Source organism: Denticeps clupeoides, chromosome 8, assembly GCF_900700375.1.
Source record: "Denticeps clupeoides chromosome 8, fDenClu1.1, whole genome shotgun sequence".
In the NCBI taxonomy this organism is placed as follows: domain Eukaryota; kingdom Metazoa; phylum Chordata; class Actinopteri; order Clupeiformes; family Denticipitidae; genus Denticeps; species Denticeps clupeoides.
Window position 1 is genome coordinate 4,883,281 of NC_041714.1, and position 24,075 is coordinate 4,907,355.

General features: G+C 44.6%; 1 protein-coding gene across 5 annotated transcripts; it reads right to left on the bottom strand.

The window, feature by feature from the left end:
• Positions 1-593: 593 nt before the first annotated feature.
• golga4 (golgin A4) lies at positions 594-24,075 on the bottom strand. Of its 5 annotated transcripts, none has more exons than XM_028988528.1 (24): positions 23,849-24,075; positions 23,485-23,559; positions 22,450-22,551; positions 19,964-20,032; positions 19,521-19,844; positions 18,886-18,933; positions 18,664-18,720; positions 18,355-18,453; positions 17,928-18,269; positions 16,487-16,570; positions 15,810-15,957; positions 15,560-15,645; positions 15,138-15,236; positions 14,366-14,521; positions 10,362-14,224; positions 10,025-10,146; positions 9,389-9,519; positions 8,853-8,939; positions 8,271-8,288; positions 8,040-8,108; positions 6,823-6,898; positions 3,453-3,550; positions 1,997-2,083; positions 594-1,003 (listed from the first exon to the last, which is right to left on the bottom strand). In XM_028988528.1, the coding sequence occupies exons 1-24, from the start codon at positions 23,924-23,926 to the stop codon at positions 989-991; spliced, it is 6,333 nt and encodes a 2,110-aa protein (XP_028844361.1). In that variant the 5' UTR covers positions 23,927-24,075; the 3' UTR covers positions 594-988. The 5 variants fall into 5 exon arrangements, with proteins under 5 accessions (XP_028844361.1, XP_028844359.1, XP_028844362.1 ...); XM_028988526.1 differs by having other exon boundaries at positions 15,467-15,645; XM_028988529.1 differs by lacking the exon at positions 22,450-22,551 and having other exon boundaries at positions 15,467-15,645.

A 24,075-nucleotide genomic window follows, 5' to 3' on the forward strand; every position in this document is an offset into this window, starting at 1 on the left:
CGGGGAGCAGTGTGTGGGGACGGTGCTTTACTCAGTGGCACCTTGGGATTTGAACAACCTTCCAATTATGGGTCTACTTCCTTACTCGCTAGGCCACCACTGCCCCACTGTTTTTGCTTCCTAAAAATCACCTTCAAAGACTAAATGTTCACTTGCAGCTTGATTAAACCCACCCCAACCCCAAGACTCCAGTGTATAGTCTATCAAAATACATCACAACGTATTACCAAAAATACCACACCTATACTCACTAGAACCAAACTAGAACTTATGATCATTATTTTAGAAACCAACTAAAAAAAAAAAAGGATTTTCCCATTTGATATAACCACAAGAGAAACTTTTTTTCAAAGAGGTATAGTAAATAAATCTTTATTATTTGTTGTAAAATGTAGCAACAGTCACAATGTGCCCTATACAGATTTATATTTTATGTACAAGTTATATTATTTAATCAGTTTCCAGAAAATACAGTATAACATTTTTCTTAATAAAAAAAAAAAAAGTAGTAGTGAAGCTCTTCGGTTTAATGGAGCCAGTTTCTTTATGTGGTACATGTGCAGTGATAAGGTCAAAGAGTATTTATATAAAAAAAAAAAAAAAAAAAAAAAGTTAAAAATTATTGCACCATCCATTCACCATTCATAAAGGCATGATCTAAATAAAAATACATCTATTCTAAAACTAAAAAAAATAACAATAAATAAAAATAACAATTCCCCAAATTTGCCAGCAGCTAGATGATAAAAATTCATTTACTAGATCCCTCTTACCACGAGTTTCACAGAAAAATCTCCCAAAATGAAACATAAATATTAACAAAAGAAACACACACGCTCAACACACACCATACATGATAAGCAGACAGGAAAAGGGCTTTCAGTTTAGTGGCAGTTCTCCTCGCCCTTCCGAACTGTCTTTCAGCAGCGGCGTCTGTCTCTCGACCTCCAGCCCCCTGCAATCTCGCTGCAGCTTCGCCCCACCAGAATCAGCGCAGCCAAGTCTGTGTCAGAGAGAGAGGGTGAGAAAAACGCGCACCATCAGGTCACAGAGCGTGGCACAGTAAAAAGCTGCACGCTCCGATAAGCGGATCCACAAAGGAAATCCTGAAACAACGTGGCTTCGTAGGGAGTGGTGCACAGAGAACATATCACTGAAAAAAACAAGTACAGGAGTCAGCATTTTCATATAAGAGTTATGGTTTTCAATTACGCAATGTGTGCCAGTTCAACGCTATTAGCAGAAAGCATCATAAGGAGAAAGTGTAACATACATTGTGAAAGTTAATGGACTAGTTTGATCAAATTACCATCCCTTGCACACGTTCACTGCATCCTTTGTTACAATTTTCATGCACGCAGAGTGAACGCCAACGTGCACCCCTCATGGGTCTTGTTCAACAACCGATAGTATTAAGGCCTTTGAGGCTAAATAATGTGTTACTACAGACTATAAAATGTTGAAATCAGTCACAGGCATGAATACATCTATTCACAAAATGTTTCTTTGTTAAATGTTTTCTTGCAAGGACATTTAGCGAAAGCAGCATTTATTTGTTTAAAAAAACACGGGCGGTGCCCAACGTTCTGGCCTAAAGTATTCACTTGTTAATTCACAATTCAACTTTTATGAATTACACAACAGTACAAAAAGCAGGATTTAAAACACAAGCTACTTTGTGTTTAACCATCTGGTAATAAAACTGCCAGTAAAGACTGTGAACCTTTCAGAAATTCCTTTAATACGAATTGTATTTGTTTTTATTAAAACTTCACTAAATTTAGTCTGTAGAGTGTGAATTTCTAAAAAAAAACCAAACTATTATACTTAGAGAAGGACGTTTACAGCTGCCAAAGGTAACTGGTTTATGGCTGAAATGCCTCATTTGAAAATGTAGAACGAATGAATGAATGAACACAAGCCAAAAATAACTACAGGCTAACGTGAGCGTCTCCTGGAGAAACAAACAGGTACGTCTCTCGGATTTATGATTTACCACCATGCGGGAATCCTCCCTGTCCAGGATCTTCTGGGCCTGGTCTGGAGTGAACTTTAGCACAGAGGTGATGACTTTAGCCATCGTCTGATGAAAAGAAAAGAATACGGTGTCAAATCATTCATGACTCTGAAAGACAGACGTAAAAGAAGATATTTACAGCACTACTCTCAATTCACGGTTTGAAAAGGCAGCTACACAGACAGATGAGCGAATGCTGCCACCAGCCCCAGCTGCACGGTAAGGATGGACGATTTAAGCAATTGTCACAACTCAGCCAACATTTTAAAACAAAGGGGACACTGTACAGTCTGACAGAAGACACGGAGCCACCTTAAAAGGGAGTCGGGTAGGTTCCTTATCTGGGTGTCTGGGACCCGACTGGACCCGATGCATCCCCACCCCCCCGAGGGCCATGATGGATTGAGATGGATTCTCTTAACAGTTCCGGTTCTTTCCTGAAACTACTGTTCTTAACTCCATAATTTTCTCAGCAGGAAGTCATCGCTGCCCCCACTCAAATCGGCTCGGCCTGAGAACAATTAAAACCCATGGAGAGGACACTGAGGGGAGAATAAAAAAAATGGCTATTATCTACGGCGTGCTGCATAATCAGATCCAGACGCATCTGCCCGTGTGCGCGACCTCATCTCTGTAAAGACAGGCATAATCAGAACCAGAACTTCTGCCCGAGTGAGCTGCTTCTGCTGGGTTTAATGAGACCGGACGGCAGCGCTGAGTAGAATGAGAAGAATGCGCCGCCGGGTCGCCCGCCGGACGTCCTCTCGTGTAGCCGGGCCTGGCGTGATGCAACGAGGGGCCAACTGTTTACTGAATCCCTGGCGGCTTTCTGGGCCGTGTCGAGCACGCTGTTAATTAGGGTTCAGTAAATGGACGGGGGTTGTTAATTAGGTCCCGCTACCCGGACACAGCATGGCTTTCGTGTGGGAATAAGCTTTATGTGGGAACCAATTGGTTTGCTGGCTTCCATACTTGTTTATTACATCCTTCCTCTCAGCAGAAGAGCACATCATTGTGGAAAAAAATCGGAGGCCTGAGGTAAAGAATTGATGATGTACTTAAATGTTGCTATAATAATAAAAAAAATTCTTATTCTTTGCCTATGGCGACACCAACAGCAGCTCCACAACAGCCACACTGTCATGGCGGGAGCTGAGGAAGGTTTTTTCCAGTGTAATCTGTATATATTATATTTACTACTTATTTGATTGTTATTTAAGTCTTTCTTACTTCCTGCCTGAAGTATAAAGTTTAAAGTGAAGTGATTGTCACATGTGATACACAGCAGCACACGGTGCACACAGTGAAATTTGTCCTCTGAATTTAACCCATCACCCTGAGTGAGCAGTGGGCAGCCATGACAGGCGTCCGGGTAGCAGTGTAAGTAAATGACAATAGTCACTTATCATATCTTAAAAAGATAACAGAAACCAACCTTTGTCTCTCGTCCCATCATGTACTCGTACATCACTTTCCTCAGGTACTCAAACTCCGTGGGCTCTGAAAAGGCATCTGTACCATAACGGGTGGCCTCTGAAGAAAGAGGGGGCGGGGCAGAATGGTTAGAACAGCAAGTAACAGTCGATGCGGAGTTACAATAAACAGTCGCTGATACCTGGTGATTAACACACCGGCAGTAAAACGCGCTCCGCAACACCCGCGGCCCCGGGGAGAAATGAGAACCCCCCCTCATTCGGCACCCATGCATGCCCACAGCTGGACCGGTAGCAATGAAAGACTCCTTCTGTTGTCCCCAGTTCTGGGGCGGCACTGCCACACTAGCTGGATGAAGGTTGGGGGTGGAAGTGTAAGGCCGACTGGAAGCGCAGCAGCGAGGACGTACACACCCACCTGCGTGTGCTCAGAACCAGCTCGTAAATCAGCAGGCTGGCCAGGCGCGGACCGGCGAGCCCAGCGGAGGTGTGTAGTTGTGCCGCAGGATGAAGAGTAAATTCTTTTTTAGCAAGTGAGTTCTTTCCATTACACCATTAAATAGCGAGCGTCTGGCCACCAGTACAGCTACTTTGAGAACTTAAAGTGAAGTGATTGTCACATGTGATACACAGCAGCACAGCACACGATGCAAAAAGTGAAATTTGTCCTCTGCATTTAACCCATCACCCTGAGTGAGCAGTGGGCAGCCATGACAGGCGCCCGGGGAGCAGTGTGGGGACGGTGCTTTGCTCAGTGGCAACTTGGCGGATCAGGAACCGGCAACCTTCTGATTTCAAGGCCTTAACCGCTAGGCCACCACTGCCCTGTTGAATGCCACATGTTTTGTTTTTATTTCACAAATAATTTTCTTACTGCAATGACAGTTTGTAGCAGTTCTAACACTTCCTTCTCAACTGATTTGCTTCATAAAAAAACAACTAAAAAGGAGCTCTCAATCTTCACTATGTCATCAATTTAGCTAACAAACTACTAAGACCACGCGCTCTGAACAAACTGCACCAAAGCCTGAAATCTTGCAGCACTCTCATAACACTAATTATTTCAAGTCAGTTCTAACATGAGACCGTAAAGTAAGAGCGTAAGCGCGTCACCCTCCTCTCTGGAATGGGCATTTAGGATGACCCCAAAGCACCCTGGACGTGCCGAAAGAGACAGTTTGATGTGGTTGGAGGTGCCTAAACGTGCCTTTGATCAGGCAGCGAGGAGGCTAATAAGCCCCCAGCCCCCTGACCTCCAGTCAGCGCAGCTGAACCCACAGACCCCTCTACAGGGTGCAAGCCGGCAAACCGGCTCCACAAATCCCACAGCAGTCGGGGGTATTACAGAAACCATTCTCCAGATCCCAAACCACCATGGGGTAGGCGACCAGTAGGGTGCAGTCCACAGGCTAGGAGAGCGGCACAGCTGGGGGTTGAAGGAGATTGAAGCGGAACAGAAGAGTTTAGTGAAAGTGTCATTTGTCACACAACGGAATGTGTCCTCTGCATTTAACCCATCACCATTTGTGAGCAGTGGGGATGGTACTTTGCTCAGTGGCACCTTGTCAGTTCAAGATTTGAACCCGCAACCCTTTGGTAACGAGTACACTTCCTTACCCGATGGGCCACCACTGCCCCAAATAATTTAGACCCAGCTACATGGATTGCACCAGAGGCGGCGATTTGATTCTAATCGAGACCCCCTCTTTTTGTGGGGCTCTGTGCAACCAGTTGTTTGGCAAACCGTCTGTTACGGTTCTGTCAAAGCCTATTGAAACATGATTTTGGCCTAACATTTTCAATAGGCCTTGCGCAGAAGACACAGAGCCATAAAGTGTTCTGGACTATAGAACATAGAATTTTTTCAATATTAAAATATATGGTAAAGTTCATGACTAGATGTTGATGCAGTAAATTACTGAAAACATGGAATGCAAGTCAGTCAGTCACATCAAAAGCTTCATTCATTATTAGAAAACCATTTTGCAAATACTTAGTATTTGCCTTTCATACAATACAGGCCAAAAGTTTGGACACACCTTCTCCTTCATGACCATTTACATTGGTATATTCTCACTTTTCCTTCACTCTGCGGTCCAGCTCACGACAAACCATCTCAATTGGGTTCAGGTCCGGTGACTGTGGAGGCCAGATCTCCACTTTTTGTTAAGTACATAACTCCACATGTGTTCATTCATGGTTTTGATGCCTTCAGCGAGAATCTACCAAAGTAAATGGTCAAGAAAATAAAGAAAACACATTGAATGAGAAGGTTTTGGCATGTACTGTATATACCTTGGCCATGTCCTTCAGACTGGCCAAGCATCTGGTGCATCAATATTTCTTATCTATGTGATGATTTTTCTTTATTCAAACTCATTTAATGTTTTTTTCCTTTTCATTAACATTTTATAACCTAAAAGTCCTCTTGTACCTCTGTGTCAAATAATAATAATTTACCTAGTGCCTTGGTTGGAAGTGAAAAGTGAACGGTTAGGGAAGAGTCAGTGTTAATGAGATGAGGTTTAGTGTGGATGGGTCTTGTTGTACTGTGATTATACAGTGAACCGGCTGGGCCGGCGTTTCCGTGGCGAGGGCGTAGGGTCTGCGCGTGGGAACAAGCAGTGCACAGTCTGCAAAAACCATTAGATACAGAGATGAGCTTTCCCTGCCCCCCTCCAGGGCGACAGCCAGCTCCCTTTATTACCCCAGCAGGGGAGGGCCACCACTGGGTTAAAATCCAGCTAACACCCCCAGTCCCGCATGGACCCGTCTCATGGCCCATATCTGTGATCCATGTTCACCGGTGTGTATGTGAGCGGAGAAGTTGAGCTGACTGCACAGCAGCTGGGCTGTGGGGATACGTGGGCCGGGGCTTGGACACACACGCTCGACACGCTGCCGGGGGAGAGAGGAATGTGCAGAGGTTCTCTGCTAGAGTTCAGACATGTGGGCTTACCGTCTCAGTTCACTCAAAAATGCGGGACTAATTCACCATATGCTAATGAGTTCAGGTTTGATGTTACTTCCATACGCTGACTATATATTACAGCATGTGTAGAGGGCCATAAAACATCTATATCAGCGTTCCCAGTTCTGCTCCTGGGAATCTGCTCTACTGCACAGTTCTAGGTTTTTACCCGGTCATGGACCAGACCTGAATTTCCCAGCACATCCCTCAGATGCTTGACTAGACAGAGCTGGAGAATTTGGAGCACAAGTCAAAACATCAAACTCCTTGCTGTGTTCAAAAGTAAAGTGAAGTGATTGTCATTGTAATACACAGCACTGCACACAGTGAACACAATAAAATGTGTCCTCTGCTTTTAACAAACAATTCAGACGCACAAAACAGATTAAATGCATCTGTACCTCTGTAGGAGCTCCCAAGGTGAGTCACCACTGAGTTTTTATAGCCGCATTTAATCTTGTCTTCTAGTGAGATGATCTGAAACATAATTAACAATAATTAATCTCAAGTCTATTAAAATAATATTACATATGCTGGCACTTTTATTTTATTATTTGTGTGTGTGTGTGTGTGTGTGTGTGTGTGTGTGTGTGTGTGTGTGTAGATCACATTATATACATTTACAGCATTTATCAGATGCCCTTATCCAAAGCGACTTACAATTAGTAGTTACAGGGACAGTCCCCCCATGGAGCAACTTGGGACACAATGGTAGTAAGTGGAATTTGAACCTGGGTCTTCTGGTTCATAGGCGAGTACTATATAGATATATTATTACTATATACTAAATAGATCTATTATTACGGCCCAGCGATATGAAGCGCTGAGAACACACAAACTACAGATCCCATAGTGGGCTTTATATGATCTGTAGTTTGTGTTTTATCAGTGCTTCATTTCACTGGACCATAATTAATAGATCTATAGAGAGCAATCTTGCAGGCCGCAGGTTTGACACCCCTGATATTTAGAATCGAATACAGATGTGTTTGTATTGAGTCTAATCTCCAGCATACATAATAGAATGTCCTGTGTGGTGATCTTGGTCATGCAGCCTATTCACATTCTGCATTTAAATGAATCAATTACACTTGATACAAACATAGTTTGGTTACGCCCTGTGCTTTTATGGTGTGCAAGTCTGCAACTGCCAAAGTGACACTATTTCACACCACAAAAAGCTCAGGCATTCAAATAGGAAGACCTGCCAAACAGAAAATTTAACAGCAATATGTTCTGCCAGAACAAGTAGTTCGCTGCTGTGATCCAATGACATTTTACATTCTAAAGTTTAAAGACTTTGTCATTGCACAATCATACTTAATGTAACAGTACAATGAAGTTGAGGTCCAATCCCCAAAACCACCCCAGTTATTTTAATGTAGATATTGCACTTTAGGACCTCAATAAGGTATTTTGGACACAACTATCCTGATATATGAATAATTCACAGCCATGGCAAGAAAAAAAAAAGTTAACTTTGCAACACCCAGCAAACAGAGCTAGGCAACACTTCACATTAGTCATAAACTAATTAAACAGTAACTGAGCGCTGTTTCCCCCCCAATGGTTGAGAGGCCTCGCCAAGGATATTTTCATTTTTCAGGGGAACACTCACCCTGTCACGGTGCTCCTGCTCCTTCAGCCGTGCCTCACTCAGCTGTGTGGTCTTCTCTGCCAGCTGGAGCTGAGGGAACAAAAACAGTTGGTGTTAAAGGCAATTCAATGAGGGATGTCAGGAAACATGAAAACAGAATTAAATAAATTATCTTATCCATAAATGTTATAACTGCAACTCCATTTAATCTCTAATATCAAAATGAACAATAAAAAGGTTGGACTAAATTACCTTAAGCTCTTCAAGACCCTAAAAAAAAAAGAAAAAAAGAATGAAATATTAAATGAACAATTTCTCACAGTTTCTGTGTTTTAATTTAACATTCCAAGAGAGGATATCACTCGATCACATGGTTGTAAAACCAGGTGCAAAAAAAAAAAAAAAAAAAACCTTGTACCAAGAGCTATTGTACTTGTTGCACTGGGAATTAACTTACTTTTACTGTTTAATGGAAAAAAAGATATTAGGCATTACAACAACCAGAAAGAATGCAGAAATGCAGTGCTTGTTTCAAGCTCGTTGGGGGGTAGAGGCCTGAATGCACCAAAACATATGGACACCACTGTTCTGGGCTGTAGCTTGCGTGCAATGCAGTTTCTCTGTGTGTGTGTGCGTGCGTGCGTGCATGAGAAGAGCATAAATCTCAAGACCATGCTAATGTCAGCGGGGTTAATGGACAACAGGGATAGAAGCAACACTTCGCATCCCTTTGTCCGGATAAGACATGTTCTCACACACAGTTCTATAGCAACATTACATAGCGCAGCCTCCTAGGACAAGGCAATTGAAAGTCTTGGCCTAACCAGTACCAACCTGAGGGCCAATGACGCTCCGCTGCTGCAACGCCTCCAGCTCTTTCTGTACCTCCCACACACGTGTCCCCATCTCCTCTTCACGACTCTAAACAGACACAAACAGATAAGAAGACACCTTCTCTGGGTTTGTCATCAAAGATCACAGTAAAACTCGGGCATCCATGTATTTAATATTTAAAAAACCCTAAAGTGAAAAGCAATCATCATTTATCAGGTCTGTCACATGTATGATATATAGCCAGATTTCAGCTTGGATCAGATATGAATAAAAAAGGGTACTCAAAACTTTAAGAGCTTTTTCTACAGCCTCAGGAGGTGGTTGAATGGGGTAATTGTTTCCTCATGAAGTGAAAGGGGATATGTATATTCTCAAAAGACGGTCATCCTACTTATATCTGAAAGTTCTTTGAGTTCAAGAACTTGCAGAACCTTTGTTACCTAATCAGTCGGACATAAAAGCCCTAAAGAGCTAAAAAATCTGTTAAATCAATAATAATAGACTGCAATTTAAAGTGAAAAATCAAGCTACTGTACCTGCAGGACCTGCTCGTACCGCTGAACGGTTCTGCTTAGATCATCTTCTTTCTGGGCAATCACCTTCTGTAGCTCACTGGCTTCCTCCCGATGGCTGCCAAGGAGCTCGGCCTCCACACACTGTGCCTTTTCTGTGCGGAGGCGACAGCAGGAAGAGAAAAACATATGGCAGTTCTTTACTGAATACTTCTTAAAATCAACACAAACCTCTAGCAAGCAAGCAAGGTAAAAGGAAGTCATAATACAACTCTTACAAAGACCATGTGGCAGAAATCAGTGAAGTGAAACACTGCAGCACAGCAAAAGGTGTCCTCTGCTTTTAACCATTGGGCATATTTTGTGAACTGGTTATATGGGCGAAGTGTGGGGCTTGTTTGCTAGTGTAAGGTTTAGGCATCATCAGGTGCCTATAGTACAAGGATGTGCAGGATGTTAATCATTAGGTTCCAAACAACTCTTTATTAAAAAACATTAAAATTAGCGAACAAAAAGGAAGGTAGTTTCTCTACTTCAGCATACAAGTAACTACCAAGTGGCTCTTTCTTGTTTTATCGGTTTATGCAAATCCTGAGCCTTTGACCTTATACTTTGCATGAAGTGCAGCTCGTAGCACCAGTCTGAAAATCCTGCACTTACCAATAGTCTCTCGCACCACTGCTTCCAACTCCTTCTCTTTTAAGGCCATTTGTGTGTTGAACTCCCTCATCATTTGCTTAATGATTGAATTGTGTTTCATTTCCAAGTCCTCCACTTCCAACCTGTCCACAAAGAAGCATCACGTCAACCAGGAGAGGAGCTACTGTCTTCAATGTCTGATAATTGTAGTGTCATTCTAACATGGTGGTTGCAGAAAAAATCGAGATCAATTAAATCAAATTAAATGAGCTACCTTGGTATATTATTTATTACAGTTGGTCCTGTTTTGCTCTATTTGGAGACTAATGAGCTTTTCAAACATTTTGTAACCTCTTACTTGAGTTTCTTATCACTCTCCTCGGCAGTCTCCTTCTTAAGGTATTCTAGCTCTTGCTCGTGCTCTTTTCTCAGTGAACGGAGGTCCTTCTGAAGCCTGGTGAAGTCCTTCTGAAGCTTGTGCCTCTCGCTCTCTGACTGCACCAATTTGGCCTGCAGCTCATCCAAGCTCCCTGTCTGATTCTCACGAAGGTTTCCATCTCCCTGTGAAGAGGTTTTGTAGGCTTCAAGGAGGCTATCTTTCTCCTCCAGTTTTGCATTCATCGCTTGAAGTTTCTGTTCGTACTCCTTCAGAATACACTTTCTATCAGGCTCATTCTCCAATGAGTCAACCCTCATTTCAACCAGCACTTGTTCCGTTTCCTCTGAAATGGCTTCCTTGTGCTGAACGTTCTTCAATTCCTGTACCAATGCAGTCTGCTCAACTAGTTCCGCCTTAAGACGAGTGATCTCCTTTTGGAAATTGCCATTGTGCTGTTGTACCTCATCAAGCTGGCTTTGGACTTCTTTTAGTCTCAAAACCACCTCTTCCTCTCTCTCTGTACTTCCTGCCACATGGTTCTCCTGAGCAGATTCTTTCCCTTGGAGAGAAGATATCCTTTCTTCATAGCTTTGCCTCAAGCTCTCCAGTGAGCGCTCCCTTTCAAGCTGCTCATCGTGGCGCGCTTGCTGAAGTTGTTTTTCATGGTCTTCTCTAAGGTTGCTCAATGCCTCTTCCAGGCTCCTACCCTTCTCCTCTAGACCTTTCATTTGCTGTTCCTTTTCTTCACGGTTCTGCTGAACCAATGTCAGCTGTGCTTGCAGGTTCTTGGTTTGTCGTTCCTTCTCGTCTATCTGTGCCATCAGCTGTTTCCTGATCATGCCAATTTTCTGCTCTGCTTTCTTCTTCAGCTCTGCTACTTTCCCTGAGCTTTCCGTGGACAGCTTTTCCTCTGCCTCTTTCAGAGCTTCTTCCTTGTCTTGTAAGACCTTTGCCTTTTCCTGCTCAAATTCTACTCTCTGGCGCTCAAGCACTTCTTTGGCAAGTTCTACTTCTTTCTCGAGATCCAGAACCTTCCTCTTGGTCTCCTCTACTAGGTTCCCACTTTGAGAAGAATGCTCCTGAGCTTTGTGCACTTGTTGCAGCAGCTCGGTCCTCTCGCTTTCCTTGATACTGAGGTGCTGCTGCAAGTCACTCCTCAGCTGCGTGCACTCCTTTGTCTGCAGCGTCAATAGCTCCTCCAGCTCATTGGCTCTCCGTGTGCAGCTCTCAAGGTCTGAGGTCAGAGCGCTGACCTTTCGCTCCTTCTCTGAAAGGACCTGATCCATCTCGGACTTGCTAATGGACTGATTGTCAATGCTGGCCGCGAGATCCTTCACCAGCTCTTCTTTCTCGGCCATTTGCCTCTCCAGGTCCTCTATTCTGGCCTGCAGAGACTCTATGGTGCCATTGTCGGACTCGGCCTTCTGTTTATACTCAGACAGATCGGCCATGTGCTGCTGATTCAGCAATGATATGGCTTCTTCCCGGTCAGCTATGCTACGTGCTAACTGAGTCTTCAAGTCGTTTATGATGCTTTCTAAATTGCTGATATGTATAACATTTTCTTTTACATTCTCTGAGATGCTTTTGTTCTCTTCAGTGAGCTGCTGAATGAGATGGACTTTTTCTGACAGAGTCTGAGAGTGACCCTTGGAGCTTTTCTGCAAGTTCTCCTGCTCCGCTGTTAAGGCTTTGTACTTTTCTGAATTTTCTGTCATTTGAAGGGTCATCTGTCCGAGCGAGCTCCTTAAGGCATGATTCTCCTCTTCTGTATGCTGAAGCCGTTCCTCTAAAGTGCCAATTCTGTCCGTCTTGGTCAGGATTATGTTTTTAAGCTCAGAAATTTTTTTCTGATTACACAAGACCCTTTCTTGCAGGTTCCTCACTCGAACTTCAACGTTTCTGCACAGATCCTCTGTGCATCCCTCAACTCTCTCCTGCGCTACCTTGCAATAATGCTCTAACTGTGTGTGAATTGTATGTATCTGCTTTTGAAACTCCTTTTCCTTGGCTTGGAGCTCAAATGCCTTCTCCTCCAGCTTCTGTTGGAGGGCTTCACCTTCATTACACCGTGATTCCTCAAGAACGTTCAGTTTCTTCTCTGTGTCTTCAAGCTTGGTGCTCAGTACGTGAAGTTGTTCTCTGCTTTCTTCCTCAGCCTTGCTGAGCTGGTCCTGGAACATGTTCCTTTCATTGAGAGCCTGGTTCAAATTCTTCTCTGCAGATTCTACTTGCTCCTTGAACAAAACCTCTACCTGGGACAAACTCTCGAGTTTGACAGCGGCTTCTTTCAGCTCTGCTTGCAGTTTCAGAACTGTCGTCTCTCTAATAGCTAGCTCTTCCTTCAGGTCTCTCCAATCTTTCACAACTTTCTCATTTTCCTCTCTACTGGCCTCTAGTTGCTGGGAGATCTCCTCCATCTCCTGCCACTTTTCCTGCAGTACAGTTGCATGTTTCTCCTGCATTTCCTCTTCCTGCTGGGACAGTTTTTCCTGCCAGGTCCGTGTCAAGTTTTCCTGTTCTTGTCTCTTCTCCGCACAGATTTTCTCTAGTTTCTCTTTATGGTTGATCTCTAACTCTGATAAGGCACTGCTAATGCCCTCTGTATTTTCTTTGGACATCTCAAGAATTTTCTGTTTCACCTGCTGGTCCTTCTGTTGTATCTCTTCCTCCTTCTTTGCTAATTCTGATTTATATTTGTCCTCATTCTCCTGAAGCCTTTTCTTGAACTTTTCCTGCATTTCTTTGGCTTTCTGTTTTATTCTTTCCATCTTCATGTCTTGAGCTTTCAATCGACCATCCATTTCTTTCTTCAAGTTCTCAGCTTTCTTCTCACTAGTGCTGTTTTCATCCAGCTGCTTCCTTAATTTTCTCTCAGCTTCTTGCATTTTCCTAAGCTCCTCAGTATGGGCCATCTCTCTCTCAGAGAAGTCGTTCTTGATCTTCTGCATTTCTTTCTCCACCTGCTCCAAATCTGACAGCTTTTGCTCAAGCAATTCCCCTTTCTGTATGCACTCATTTTGAGATTTTTGTAAGGTCTCCTCTAATGTCTGCACCTGACTTTTAGAGCGAGCTAGCAGTTCGGAAAGCTCACTTAACCGAGAACTGGTCTCCACTAAGCCATTCTTTTCAGACTGGAGCTTCAGTAGGTCCTGCTTTAGCTCTTCAATTTCCTTAAGTTTCACATTCCTTTCCTCTAAGGCTCTCTCTGTATCTTCTTTCAGCCTGGTTTCCCTTTGGACATATTTCTCTTGTTCCTTTTCCTTCTCCTCCAGAACAACCTTTAATTTGTTGAGCTCTTCCTTCAACGTCTTCTCAACCCCTACAAGGGACTGCTGATGTTGAAGCTTGATGCTTTCCACATCAGACTGATACTTTGCCTGCTCTTCCTGGAGTCTCACTTCAAACTGTTCCTTGTCAGAACTGCTTGACTTCTCAGCGGCTGTCAATGTCTCCTCAAGGAGCTGCTTTGCATTTAGAAGCTCAGAAAGTTCAGAGGAAAGGGCTTCCATCTCAGTTTGCTTTACATCTAGTTTCTCCAACATCTTTAGATTCATATCCTCCATGTGTGCATGAAACTGCTGCTCCTTCTCTTTTACAATGCATTCCACATCAGATCTATGTTTCTCCTTGAGTTCTTCTACAGTGGTGCAGTGTTGCTGATTCAGTGCTTCGGTCAACTCAACTTTAACCTGCTCTAACATTAACTGCTGCATCTCTTCAAGAGCTGCAAGTTTGCTTTCATATTTTCTTTTCTCCTCCTCAATCTTTGCCAACAGCTCACTTGACAGGCTTTCTTCCTGAGTGCTTCGTGTTAATGAGCTTTCAATTTCAAGTATTCTCTGTAAACAGATTTAGGAAAAGGTTGAAAGAAGCTTTCATGGGATATTACTTAGGCCTAGGTCATAACAGACGTCAAGGCAAACCTAATCTCATTACATACTAGAAAGCACTGAGGAAGAGCTAGTGATGGAGAAACTCACAGTTCTAGCCGTCTCCAGCTCCAGCTGTAGATCCTTGGTCTTCTTTTCTGCTTCTGCCAATAATGCTGCTTTCTGTAGCTCAGCCTCTTCAAGTGCCAGCGCAGCCTGTTGGTCCTTCTCTTTTGCTGCTTGAGCAAGCTCCTCTCGACACTGCTCCTACATATAAAAATTTGAGATACGTTGCAGGCATCATATTTATTCTCTGGTTGGCCCATGCAATTTTTTTTATTTGAAGACAACGAAAGCCACATAGACCTGCATTTTCAACAACTTTCAGTACAATAAATAGAACTATTCCTGTCAATGCAATAACTGAGTACATTCTAGTTGCCTCAGTGGTGGCCTAGTGGTTAAGGAAGCGGACCCATAATCAAATGGCTGCGGGTTCGTATCCAGATCCGCCAAGGTGCCACTGAGGTGCCACTGAGCAAAGCACCGTCCCCACACACTGCTCCCCGAGCGCCTGTCATGGCTGCCCACTGCCCACCAAGGGTGATGGTTAAAAGCAGAGGACACATTTCATTGTGTGCTGTTCTGTGCTGTGTATCACAATGACAATCACTTCACTTTCACTTTATAGGTTTCCTTTGACATACTTAAAATTTCAAAGTGTACGATTTCACACTGGAGGAACTGGACAAAACTGTGCCTGACTATAACCATTCGAGTAATAAGTTTGTGGAACAAATTGCTGTTTCCTTTTGCGCAGGCAGCTGACTGAGATCTAGACCAGAAGAAACACAAATAGAATGAAATTGTGTGTAGAACGTACCACTGCTTGATTAATGTGAGAATTCAGCTCCTTTTCTTTAATGGCCAGAGCCTCCCTGTGAGCATGCTCCAACTCTGAAATCTTGTCCTCAGAAGATTTCTACAGGACCAAAAAAAATGAAAAATGATATATATTACGCACCTAATGAAGTTTATCACGCATAATTACGGCATGGTTATTTACGTTCAAATCTGTGACTGAAACTAAATAGCAGAAAGCAAAATATGAATATGTTCTATTAAATTTCACACAAATATACAACATCTGATTTCTGATTTAACCTTCGTTTAACCTTTCGTTTACTACACATGATATGCATCAGTCTGCACCTTCATGATGTTGACCACTTCCTGTTTGACCCGGGTGAGCTCTTGCTGCAGATTCTTCCTCTCCTCCTCGCTGGTCGTCTCTACCTGCCTCACCTGCATCTCCATCTGTGTCTGGAGTTGACGTCGTGCTTCCTCTGCCCGCTGGGCTGAGCTCAGCGCCCGCTCCAGCTCCTCAAAAGCTGGATAGGGAACGACAGTCAGACTTGAAACCAGGCAAAAGACTGTACGTGTAACTTCTTGGAAGTGCTTATAAAAACACAGATGTTGCTTTGTTATGAATGACGTTCAAGACCTCCAGACATGGATGGGTGGGGGGCGGCGATGAAAAGCAGACGCTGCTCACCTGCTTTCTCGCTTTTCTCTTTCTGCTCCTGCAGCTCCTCTTTCTGAGCGACGGCCTGTTGGATTCGAGCACGCAGCTGAGCAATCTCCTCCTCCTTCATCTCCAGTGTCTCGTGCATCTGACGCTTCGTCTCAGCTATCACCATGCCCTGAAAGGCAGCTGATTAGGTCAACGAACATGACAGCTTATTCATATGCAGACATCTGCCAGCTTGTTCCATGACAGGAATCCAGGCAGATTTCATTTTGAAGAAGTTCCTCAATTTAAGACACTAGTTTCGCAAGCTATACGCCAACAGCTGATCGGAAGTGATCAGAAATGTGAGCAGTAAGAAATACCAAATTTAGAACAAAGCACCATATAAACGGCGATCACGTAATCCAAAATAGATGCATAATGAACCCCTCATCTGCCTCTGATTTTATCATTCTGGCTGTCTAAAGAATTTTGACCTCCAGCAGATCCCTACATTCTTTTGTTGACCTCAGAAACAGTCACCAAAGCAGGGGTTAAATGCTTAAAACCTTGTCAAAGGGGAATTTGGACCATGATGTGGTTTTAAACAACTTCTTTTTAAATGAAATGATCACGATTTATGGAACCAGGATAATGGGTAATGGTCTGTGATGTACTAAATCAAAGACTTTTTCCTTTTCTCCCCTCATTCTCTCCCTCACCTTGTCCTGTTCCAGCTGTTCAATGAGATTCTTGGCATCTCGCAGCTGTGTGATCAGCTTTGTCTTCTCTGTAGTGTGAAGCTCCTACAGAGGTGGACAGACAGACAGAGATGATGCACTACATCTGCCTCATCGGAGCAATCAGACATGTTGGAGAAGGGCTTCTACACTTTCTAGTGCCTGCTCGTAAAAAAAAAAAAAAAAAAAACTGCAAAAGCTGGAGATAATCCCAGCAATGTTAGGATTCCTTGCAGTACAACACCGGGTGAACACATGTTCATTCATGGCAGGGTCAATTAAGTGTCACCGATTCAGGTCGCTGGAGGTCTGCAGGAGAACATTAAGACCCCAGGCTTCCTAGTACCAAGGCAGCAGCACTAAATGTTAAAGAAGATACAGGAAACAGCGGCGTGTAGATAAAAGGGAATCTTTGTAAAGGAAACGTGCAATCTAGACGCCTCGCTTTGAGCGCTCACCAAGATTCATGGACCTGTGGTCTGTGCCTCACACCACCCAGGAGGCCACAGGCACAACACAGTGGCTTCCTTCTTCTCCCCACACATGCACCCAAGCCTAAATTACTACCCATTTCCACAGCAGTGGTCGTCGTCCACGCCTCATAGAAAGTGCGCTAGGAGCTGCAGTCATCAGCTCCCATGTAAACTTCACTAAAATAACCTAAATAACCGTAACAAATGCACAATCTTTCAAAAATTATAACGAAAGAGAGAGACCACCACAGCATTTTATACATTTTTACAGGTATATTTATTGTTCTAGCAAAGCTGAGTAGTTTTCTGGGGGAAATAAATAAATAACCACTACTCTGTAATAATCAGTTAAATAAATACGTTTAACCAGTTGAACCCACTCTGAAATTCACACATTGAACCCTTTATTCCATCTGAATTCATGCTCTTAAAACAAGAGCAACACGTTTGATTGAGATGTATGAAAGGAATCTGCAGAATTCAAAGTATTTGGTGAAGCCTGAAAAGCGCCACCTGAATCCAATGCAGAAAAAACAGATACAGTCACCTTCTATATTCACGGTAATCCTTTCACTGTTGAGAGTGAAAGTTTTGCTGGTGCATCTAAATTTAAACAGATATCTTTAGGAGCACAAAATGTCCTTAAAAAAAAAAGAAGTTTGGCAACTGAGCACAACATAGAAGTTACGCTACAGGTCTGAAGAATGGGTCCACGCTCTGATTTCTACCCATCACTAAAATAAAAGCAGGCCTTCTGCCCTGAAACTGTGTGCAGAGCAGGGCTCCAGAGCAGAGCTACAGCCCCCTGACCACACACTCTATACACATACAATATCACTGCAGTGGGGTTTAAATAATATAATAAACTACTTTTTTATTATTCATTTTTTCTTTTTAAATGAATTGCTTTGAAGGGGCAATTTTAATGATGTGACTAGAAGGGAAGCTACCTTCATCTTCTCCAGTTCCTGCAGTCTCTCCTGAAGCTGCTGCTGCAGAGCCTCGTTCTCGCTGGTCAGCTGAGAGCTGCGCTCCTTGTTCGTGTGCAACGTCTCCTTACACTTCTGAAGGAGGTTCTCCTGCCTCCTCACGCGTTTGCGCAGCGCTTCCAGCTCCCGTGCAGGATCCACACTGCCCTCTGCTGAGGGGACTGGAGCATCAGCGCTATTTTCCTTAGAGGGACTCTGAGGAGCAGAAGCGGTCTCTGCGGTTTCATCAGCTTGCTTGGCTTGGTCTTCAGGAGATTCTGCAAGACCTGGAACGCCTGGAAGGCGCTTTTTCAAAAGAGCAACCTGAGGAACAATGAATAAAATTTACTAATGATGCACCAAACTGAATTTGACTTCCTTTTATCACTGAATAGACAGAAACACATACCTGAGTCTGCAGCACAGTGATCATCTGGTCCTTCTCCTCCAAGGCAGCATCAAACTCTTCCTGCAGGTGCTTCTTGGCCTGCTGGTCCATCTGCAGCTCCTATTGGGTTGGGATGAAAGGAAGGATTGAAGCGAACAATTAGACCTCTGTTTAAAGGTGATCTTGCACAGTCATGTGAGATGAACCCTGCTGCTTCCAGATCAAAGTGTTGGATGAATGTAAAAACTACACACGCCTCGAGCTACATCTTCACAGAGTACGGAACAGAGACGCTAACAGTTGTTCTGAGGGAGTGGGTTGAGACAGTACCTCTCTCAGCTCTCCTATTCTCCGCAGCGCTTTGTCTTGACTTTGACTGAGAATGGCCTGAAACCAACAAAAACATTACTGTATAAAGAAATTTACAGTCAAGGCGAAGCAATCTATTCAAAAACATGGTGAACGCACACACATAACCCACACCAAGGAGACAAATCACAGGGGTGTAAATAACGCGTATTACCACAGAAGTGGTCAACATGAAGGAATTACCTGAGTCTTCTCCTTATCTCTCTGCACAGTTCTGTAGGCTGTGACCAACTGTGACAGAGGAACAGAGTAATAGTGAGACACATTTTTTAAAAAATTTGCAGAGGTCTTTCACTGCGACATAAAAAGGCGCGGCTCGTATTATCCGACATGCTGACGGACGCTGATAGATGAATCACAGACATCACTGTATTCACCACTGAAATCTCAGTACAGTCAATAGAAAACTGCAAACTTTACCTTTGGCAAAGTGTTTAATTAACACCAGAGGAAATAAACCAACTGGCCTACACAGATTTTATTTTTTTCTTAATGATAAATTAATCGCAATTACATATTATTATAATTATATATTATTACTACATTTTTGGTTTTATGTTGCTGTTGATAGACATATTTCATGAAAAACCCATATCCAGCATCTCACATATTGCCTATTGAATAAAGGCTTTATCTTCATTTATCCAGTCAATACACAGTTGGGGTTTAGCCTTTTGAATTAACCTGCAGAATCCAAATCAAAGTTCTTATTTTTAAAAATTCATCCACACTTACATTTCTAACACACTTTCAGTACTTGAAAACATCATGGCGTCTTAAAAATAAGACCATGACCAGACACAGGGTCAACCCCCCACCTCTGAGTATTTGGCTCTGTAGTTTCCCAGGCTCTTCTCCACCCTGTGGAGCCGATGGAGAAGCTGCTCCTTGGTGAGGACGTCGGCACTGCCAGCCGAGTCCTCGGCCTCGCTCTCGATGTCCGACGCAGGGTCGTATGAGGGGGCCGCCTGAGCCTCATTCTCTCCAAGCTGATTGAGCGAGTCGCGAGATGAGCTGCGCACGAGGTTGTCTCGGGAACCGGAACGGAACAGACCCTGAACCGGGCCGGAGGCCCGAAACAGAGACTCCACAGAGGACACCCTTTGCTGCAGCTTCTGGGTCAGTGACTGGGTCTCGTCTCTCTGATCAAGACAAACCGGAGAAAATCAGAAACCGAATGAAAGGATGAATTAAGGTACATAATGGTCTGAAAGACCACCAATCCAACAATGCAAGGATGTCAGCATTTAAGTGCACTTGCCTGAGGGGATGCACTTCCATCTCCATTTATGCTTCCTCTGGGAGATCCTGCAGCTGCAATGGTGGAACTCTACATAAGAAGCAACGCAGACGAATGAGGAAATGCAGAGCCGGTCCCAGCCTTGGGCCTGTTAGTCAACCACAAGCCAATGTGCCACACCCGATTACTCTGGCAGCAATATTAGTATTGCTAGGAGCAATGCAGGAACACTGGATACCCCTCATGCAACTTGGATAGAATAAAAAATAAAAAAAGGGGGTTAAAGTACAATAAGGACATTTACTACAGCACAAGAATTAACAAGGGTTATACCACTACGTCAGCGCTGCCGCCGGAACGTAAAGAGCCACATCCAGTTAGAGCTGCCACTTGGTGATAGAGGTTAATGTGTGGAGGCATCAGTAGCTAAAGGTGCACAGCACCCTCTCTAGGTGAACGTCACTGCTGCAGGATGTCTAAAAAGCACAGGGACTGTCACAAAAGACAGATTTTTTTTGAAGAACACTGTAACATTGCCATTTTACAGGTAACGCAATGTAAAGAAAACGGAAAAAAAAAAAATGACCAGGACATATTCTGTGGCAATAATCACTAAAACTTCAACAATAACAGAGAAAAACATATTTGATGCGTGTAGAGCTCCTTCTCAATATGTCCACATCTTCCATCTAGACAGTCTCGGTGAAGGATCTTACATGAACCCTTCCACAGTGAGCAGAGAGAAGACTGGAGACCACCCACACCAGTACAGATCTGGTGTGGGCAGGAGAGCAGGGCACAATTCTTCACCTCGGCGCAAAGAGCAGGAGAGCAGGCTGGCGCGTCATTTAGCCTTTTGCCAACACAGTGGTAGAGGGGCAGTGATGGCCTAGCAGATAAGGAGGCGGACCCCGAAACGCCAAGGTGCCACTGAGCAAAGTACCGTCCACACACACTGCTCCCCGGGTGCCTGTCACGGCAGCCCACTGCTCACCAAGGTGATGGGTTAAATGTAGAGGACATATTTCGTTGTGTCACTGTCATTGTGATGCACATTACACAATCACTTGACTTTCACAAGGTCCATTAGTAAGCCATTAGTCCATAGGTGGGTCTCAGATAAGTGGCACGTAACAAGGGTGCTGAGGGTGCCTCTCTTTCCCTTTTCCACGCAGTGAGATGATTCCGACAGAACCACTTTATCCTCTGATTCTGTTTGCTCAATTTTTGCAAACTGAGTGAGATGTCCAATGTTTTCAGTGATGCCCAGCATGCACCCAATGATATCAATATGCATGATATGGTACATTAGGGTGCAAATCTTATATAAAAACTAGTGGTGGGCCGTTATCGGCGTTAACGTCAGACTTTTTAAAACGTGCTGCGTTAATGTGAGACTCTTATCGGGCGATAAAGAAAATATCGCCGTTAATCTATTCACAAAGTTGGGTCTGTACTACGCAAGCTATGGTGCAAATGGTTACACTAGATTTATAAGTATATTTCTTCTTTCTTGTGTCTTTTAGTTTCTTATTTCCTAAAGACCTTTATTTTTTATTTTGTATACCTAGCGGATGTATACCTGCACTGTAGGGGGCGAGAACGAGTCTTCGAACTGTGAAATTACTAGAGCTGTAATGAATCTATGCCCACCTCTAATAAAAACATACACACAGTTTAAAATGATTTAAAAACATTTGTACAGATGCTCTCGTTTCCAATGAAAGTTACAAAACTTTATGCCGCATAATCCTGGCTAAGTGGCATCATGGCTGCCGAACGTTTGGAATGTAGACTCCGTTCAAAAGGCCCAGAACAGGGATCATTTCCAGCCAGACAGGACCGCAGCTTTTACCTTCAACACAGACACACCCATAATCTGAGCAAAGGCAGGGGTTATTTTGGCAGACTTTTTACGGAAAAGAAGGAAAGCGTTTACTCATGCTACACTATTGTTACAACACAAACAAAGCAGAGGAGGAATGGAACCAGTATCTCCGAAGGTAAAAGCAGGCCAACAACCATATAGCCGCTTTATAGTTGGCAGGGGGTTAAAGAGAGGGGGACTCTAAATAGCCCGTTTCAAAAGTGGGGTACAGGGCACTACAGGAACACCAAAGGATTTTGGATAGCATCCATTCCTAGAGATGCCAAGGCAAAAGCCAAAACGAAAACGGTTAACAGGCAAACCGCAGAGAGGGCACACAAGCTCGGTTTCATCATAGCTCCACAGGATTAGATGCAGGGTGGGGTTAGAGGTGAGATGCCTTTGAGTTCCCCAAAAAAAAAAAAAAAAAAAAAAATTGGATGAGCAGAGGGCCGGAGAGGAGGACAGGGGGCGGGGGAGAGACGGGACAGAGAAGCGCGAGACATCAGGTGGCAAGCAGGTCTTCGCTGGCACTACGCGGGCCTCTTCTACTCCTAGCCCCAAAGGCATCGGGGAAGAGGGGAGGGGCTGGGCAGAGGAGGAGGGGAGGAGACGAGGCGAGGTGTGAGGATGGACTCACCGCGCTGGCCACCTGAGCCGTTTTGGGTCGTTTTGAATGGTCCAGAGCAAAGATTGTATACTCAGAGAGAAAAGCAGGTTCTGCTATCATCCCGGCCAGCAGCTGACCCCCCGTCAGTGTGTTTATGGGACGAGGGGGAGCAGGGAGGTGGAAGAGGGAGACAGAAAGCAATGAGAAAACAACACCATGAGTGTGAGAGGGGTGGGGTCGGTCCAGAAAATCCAGTGGGAACGTCCAACCAAAAACCTTATAAAGACTTCACTTTAACCATTTGACCTCTCACAAGTCTACAAGAGACGTCAAAGGGGTAAAGGTGACACCAGAAATAATACGATGAAATCTGAAATGTGAGTGTGGATGGAATTACAAGACTACCTCCGCTCACAAACCCTAGTCGATCCCTTCACTGAAAACAAACCTGATCCATGCGACGATGGCGCGTGTCCCCCCAGCAGACAATTACCCACAAGACATCACAGCGATGGAATAAGACAGCAGGAATAAACCAACCCACAGCAGAGAGTTGTCTGCATGCCTCCTAAAGCCATGTGCTCCCTGTCTTAGAGGACACTGGGGAGAGCGGGTGACGAGTCCACGAAGCAAGAAGACCTGGAATAACGCGGCTGGGCCCGTCCGACACTACATAACAGCACTCTAGCAGCGGACAGATGGGCCGACCCCTGCACAGACTGCACAGGGAGCATAATGTTTCTTAATCAGATTAATTACTTCAGAAGATGTCTCTCGAATAAGCCTGAGCTAGCTTTAATTAAAACAACATTTAAAAAGGGGAGAAAAAAGGAGTCAGATCGGTGGAGTCGCATATGGCCGGACACACATAAAAGCGACATTACTAGCGCCTGCTGCGGATTTTCTGTTAAACATGAGCCACACGGGACGCTCAGGGTGACACGGCGGCCCAAATATAGTCTAGCGATCCTGATCAAGGGATGAACTGAGCGCGTAAGCAACACTTGTCCATGCAAAAGCGGCTACAGTGACACACAGGGCCACCGCGGGGCGGAGTTTCATTACCTCTCGGTCACTGGGTGGGGAGGTGGCGTCTTCATGCAGAGGCGGGTCGGGTCTCCGTCGCTCTCCCGAGCTCAGCTGGAACACAACAAGCGCAAAAAGCCACGTGAAACCCGTTCCCACGCAGTCCCACCCCCCCGAACCGCAGTGTAAACAGGAGCTGCACGACCGGCGCTCTCACGCCCACCGGACTTGTAAACGTCACGTGACGCGTGATGTGGCGATTCGCATCACAGCCCAGCGTTAACCGGTGAGTCGTCGGGTTTATTTACCCCCTGCGCCAGGATCTCTGTTGGGTCGTCGACCGCAGGTGGGACGGAACTAGCTAACGCGCTAATGGCAGCTCGACAGGCAGCTAGCGACCGACCTGGGCCTGCTGTGGTGACAGGGCATTCCGCTGCGGCGACTGCTCTTCGTTTATCTTCTGCTTGAGCTTCTTGAACATGTTTCGGCGTGTACGGTTCGTGGTCGATCCGGAACCGAGTCGTCGGCGCCTCCCGCTCCTCCGGTTCACCGGCCTCCGTCGGCTGCGCGCTGCAGGTGAGAGCGGCTTCTGCGCAGCTGTGGGCGACGTGGAGCAGGAATAAAAGTCGA

Coding starts and splice junctions, on each gene's coding strand:
- golga4 (XM_028988526.1), bottom strand. CDS start 23,926: ATGTTCAAGAAGCTCAAGCAGAAGATAAACGAAGAGCAGTCGCCGCAG. Junction 22,552..23,484: donor CCCCACCCAGTGACCGAGAG/GTAATGAAACTC, acceptor ACGGGGGGTCAG/CTGCTGGCCGGGATGATAGC. Junction 15,958..16,486: donor AACAGCTGGAACAGGACAAG/GTGAGGGAGAGA, acceptor GCTGCCTTTCAG/GGCATGGTGATAGCTGAGAC.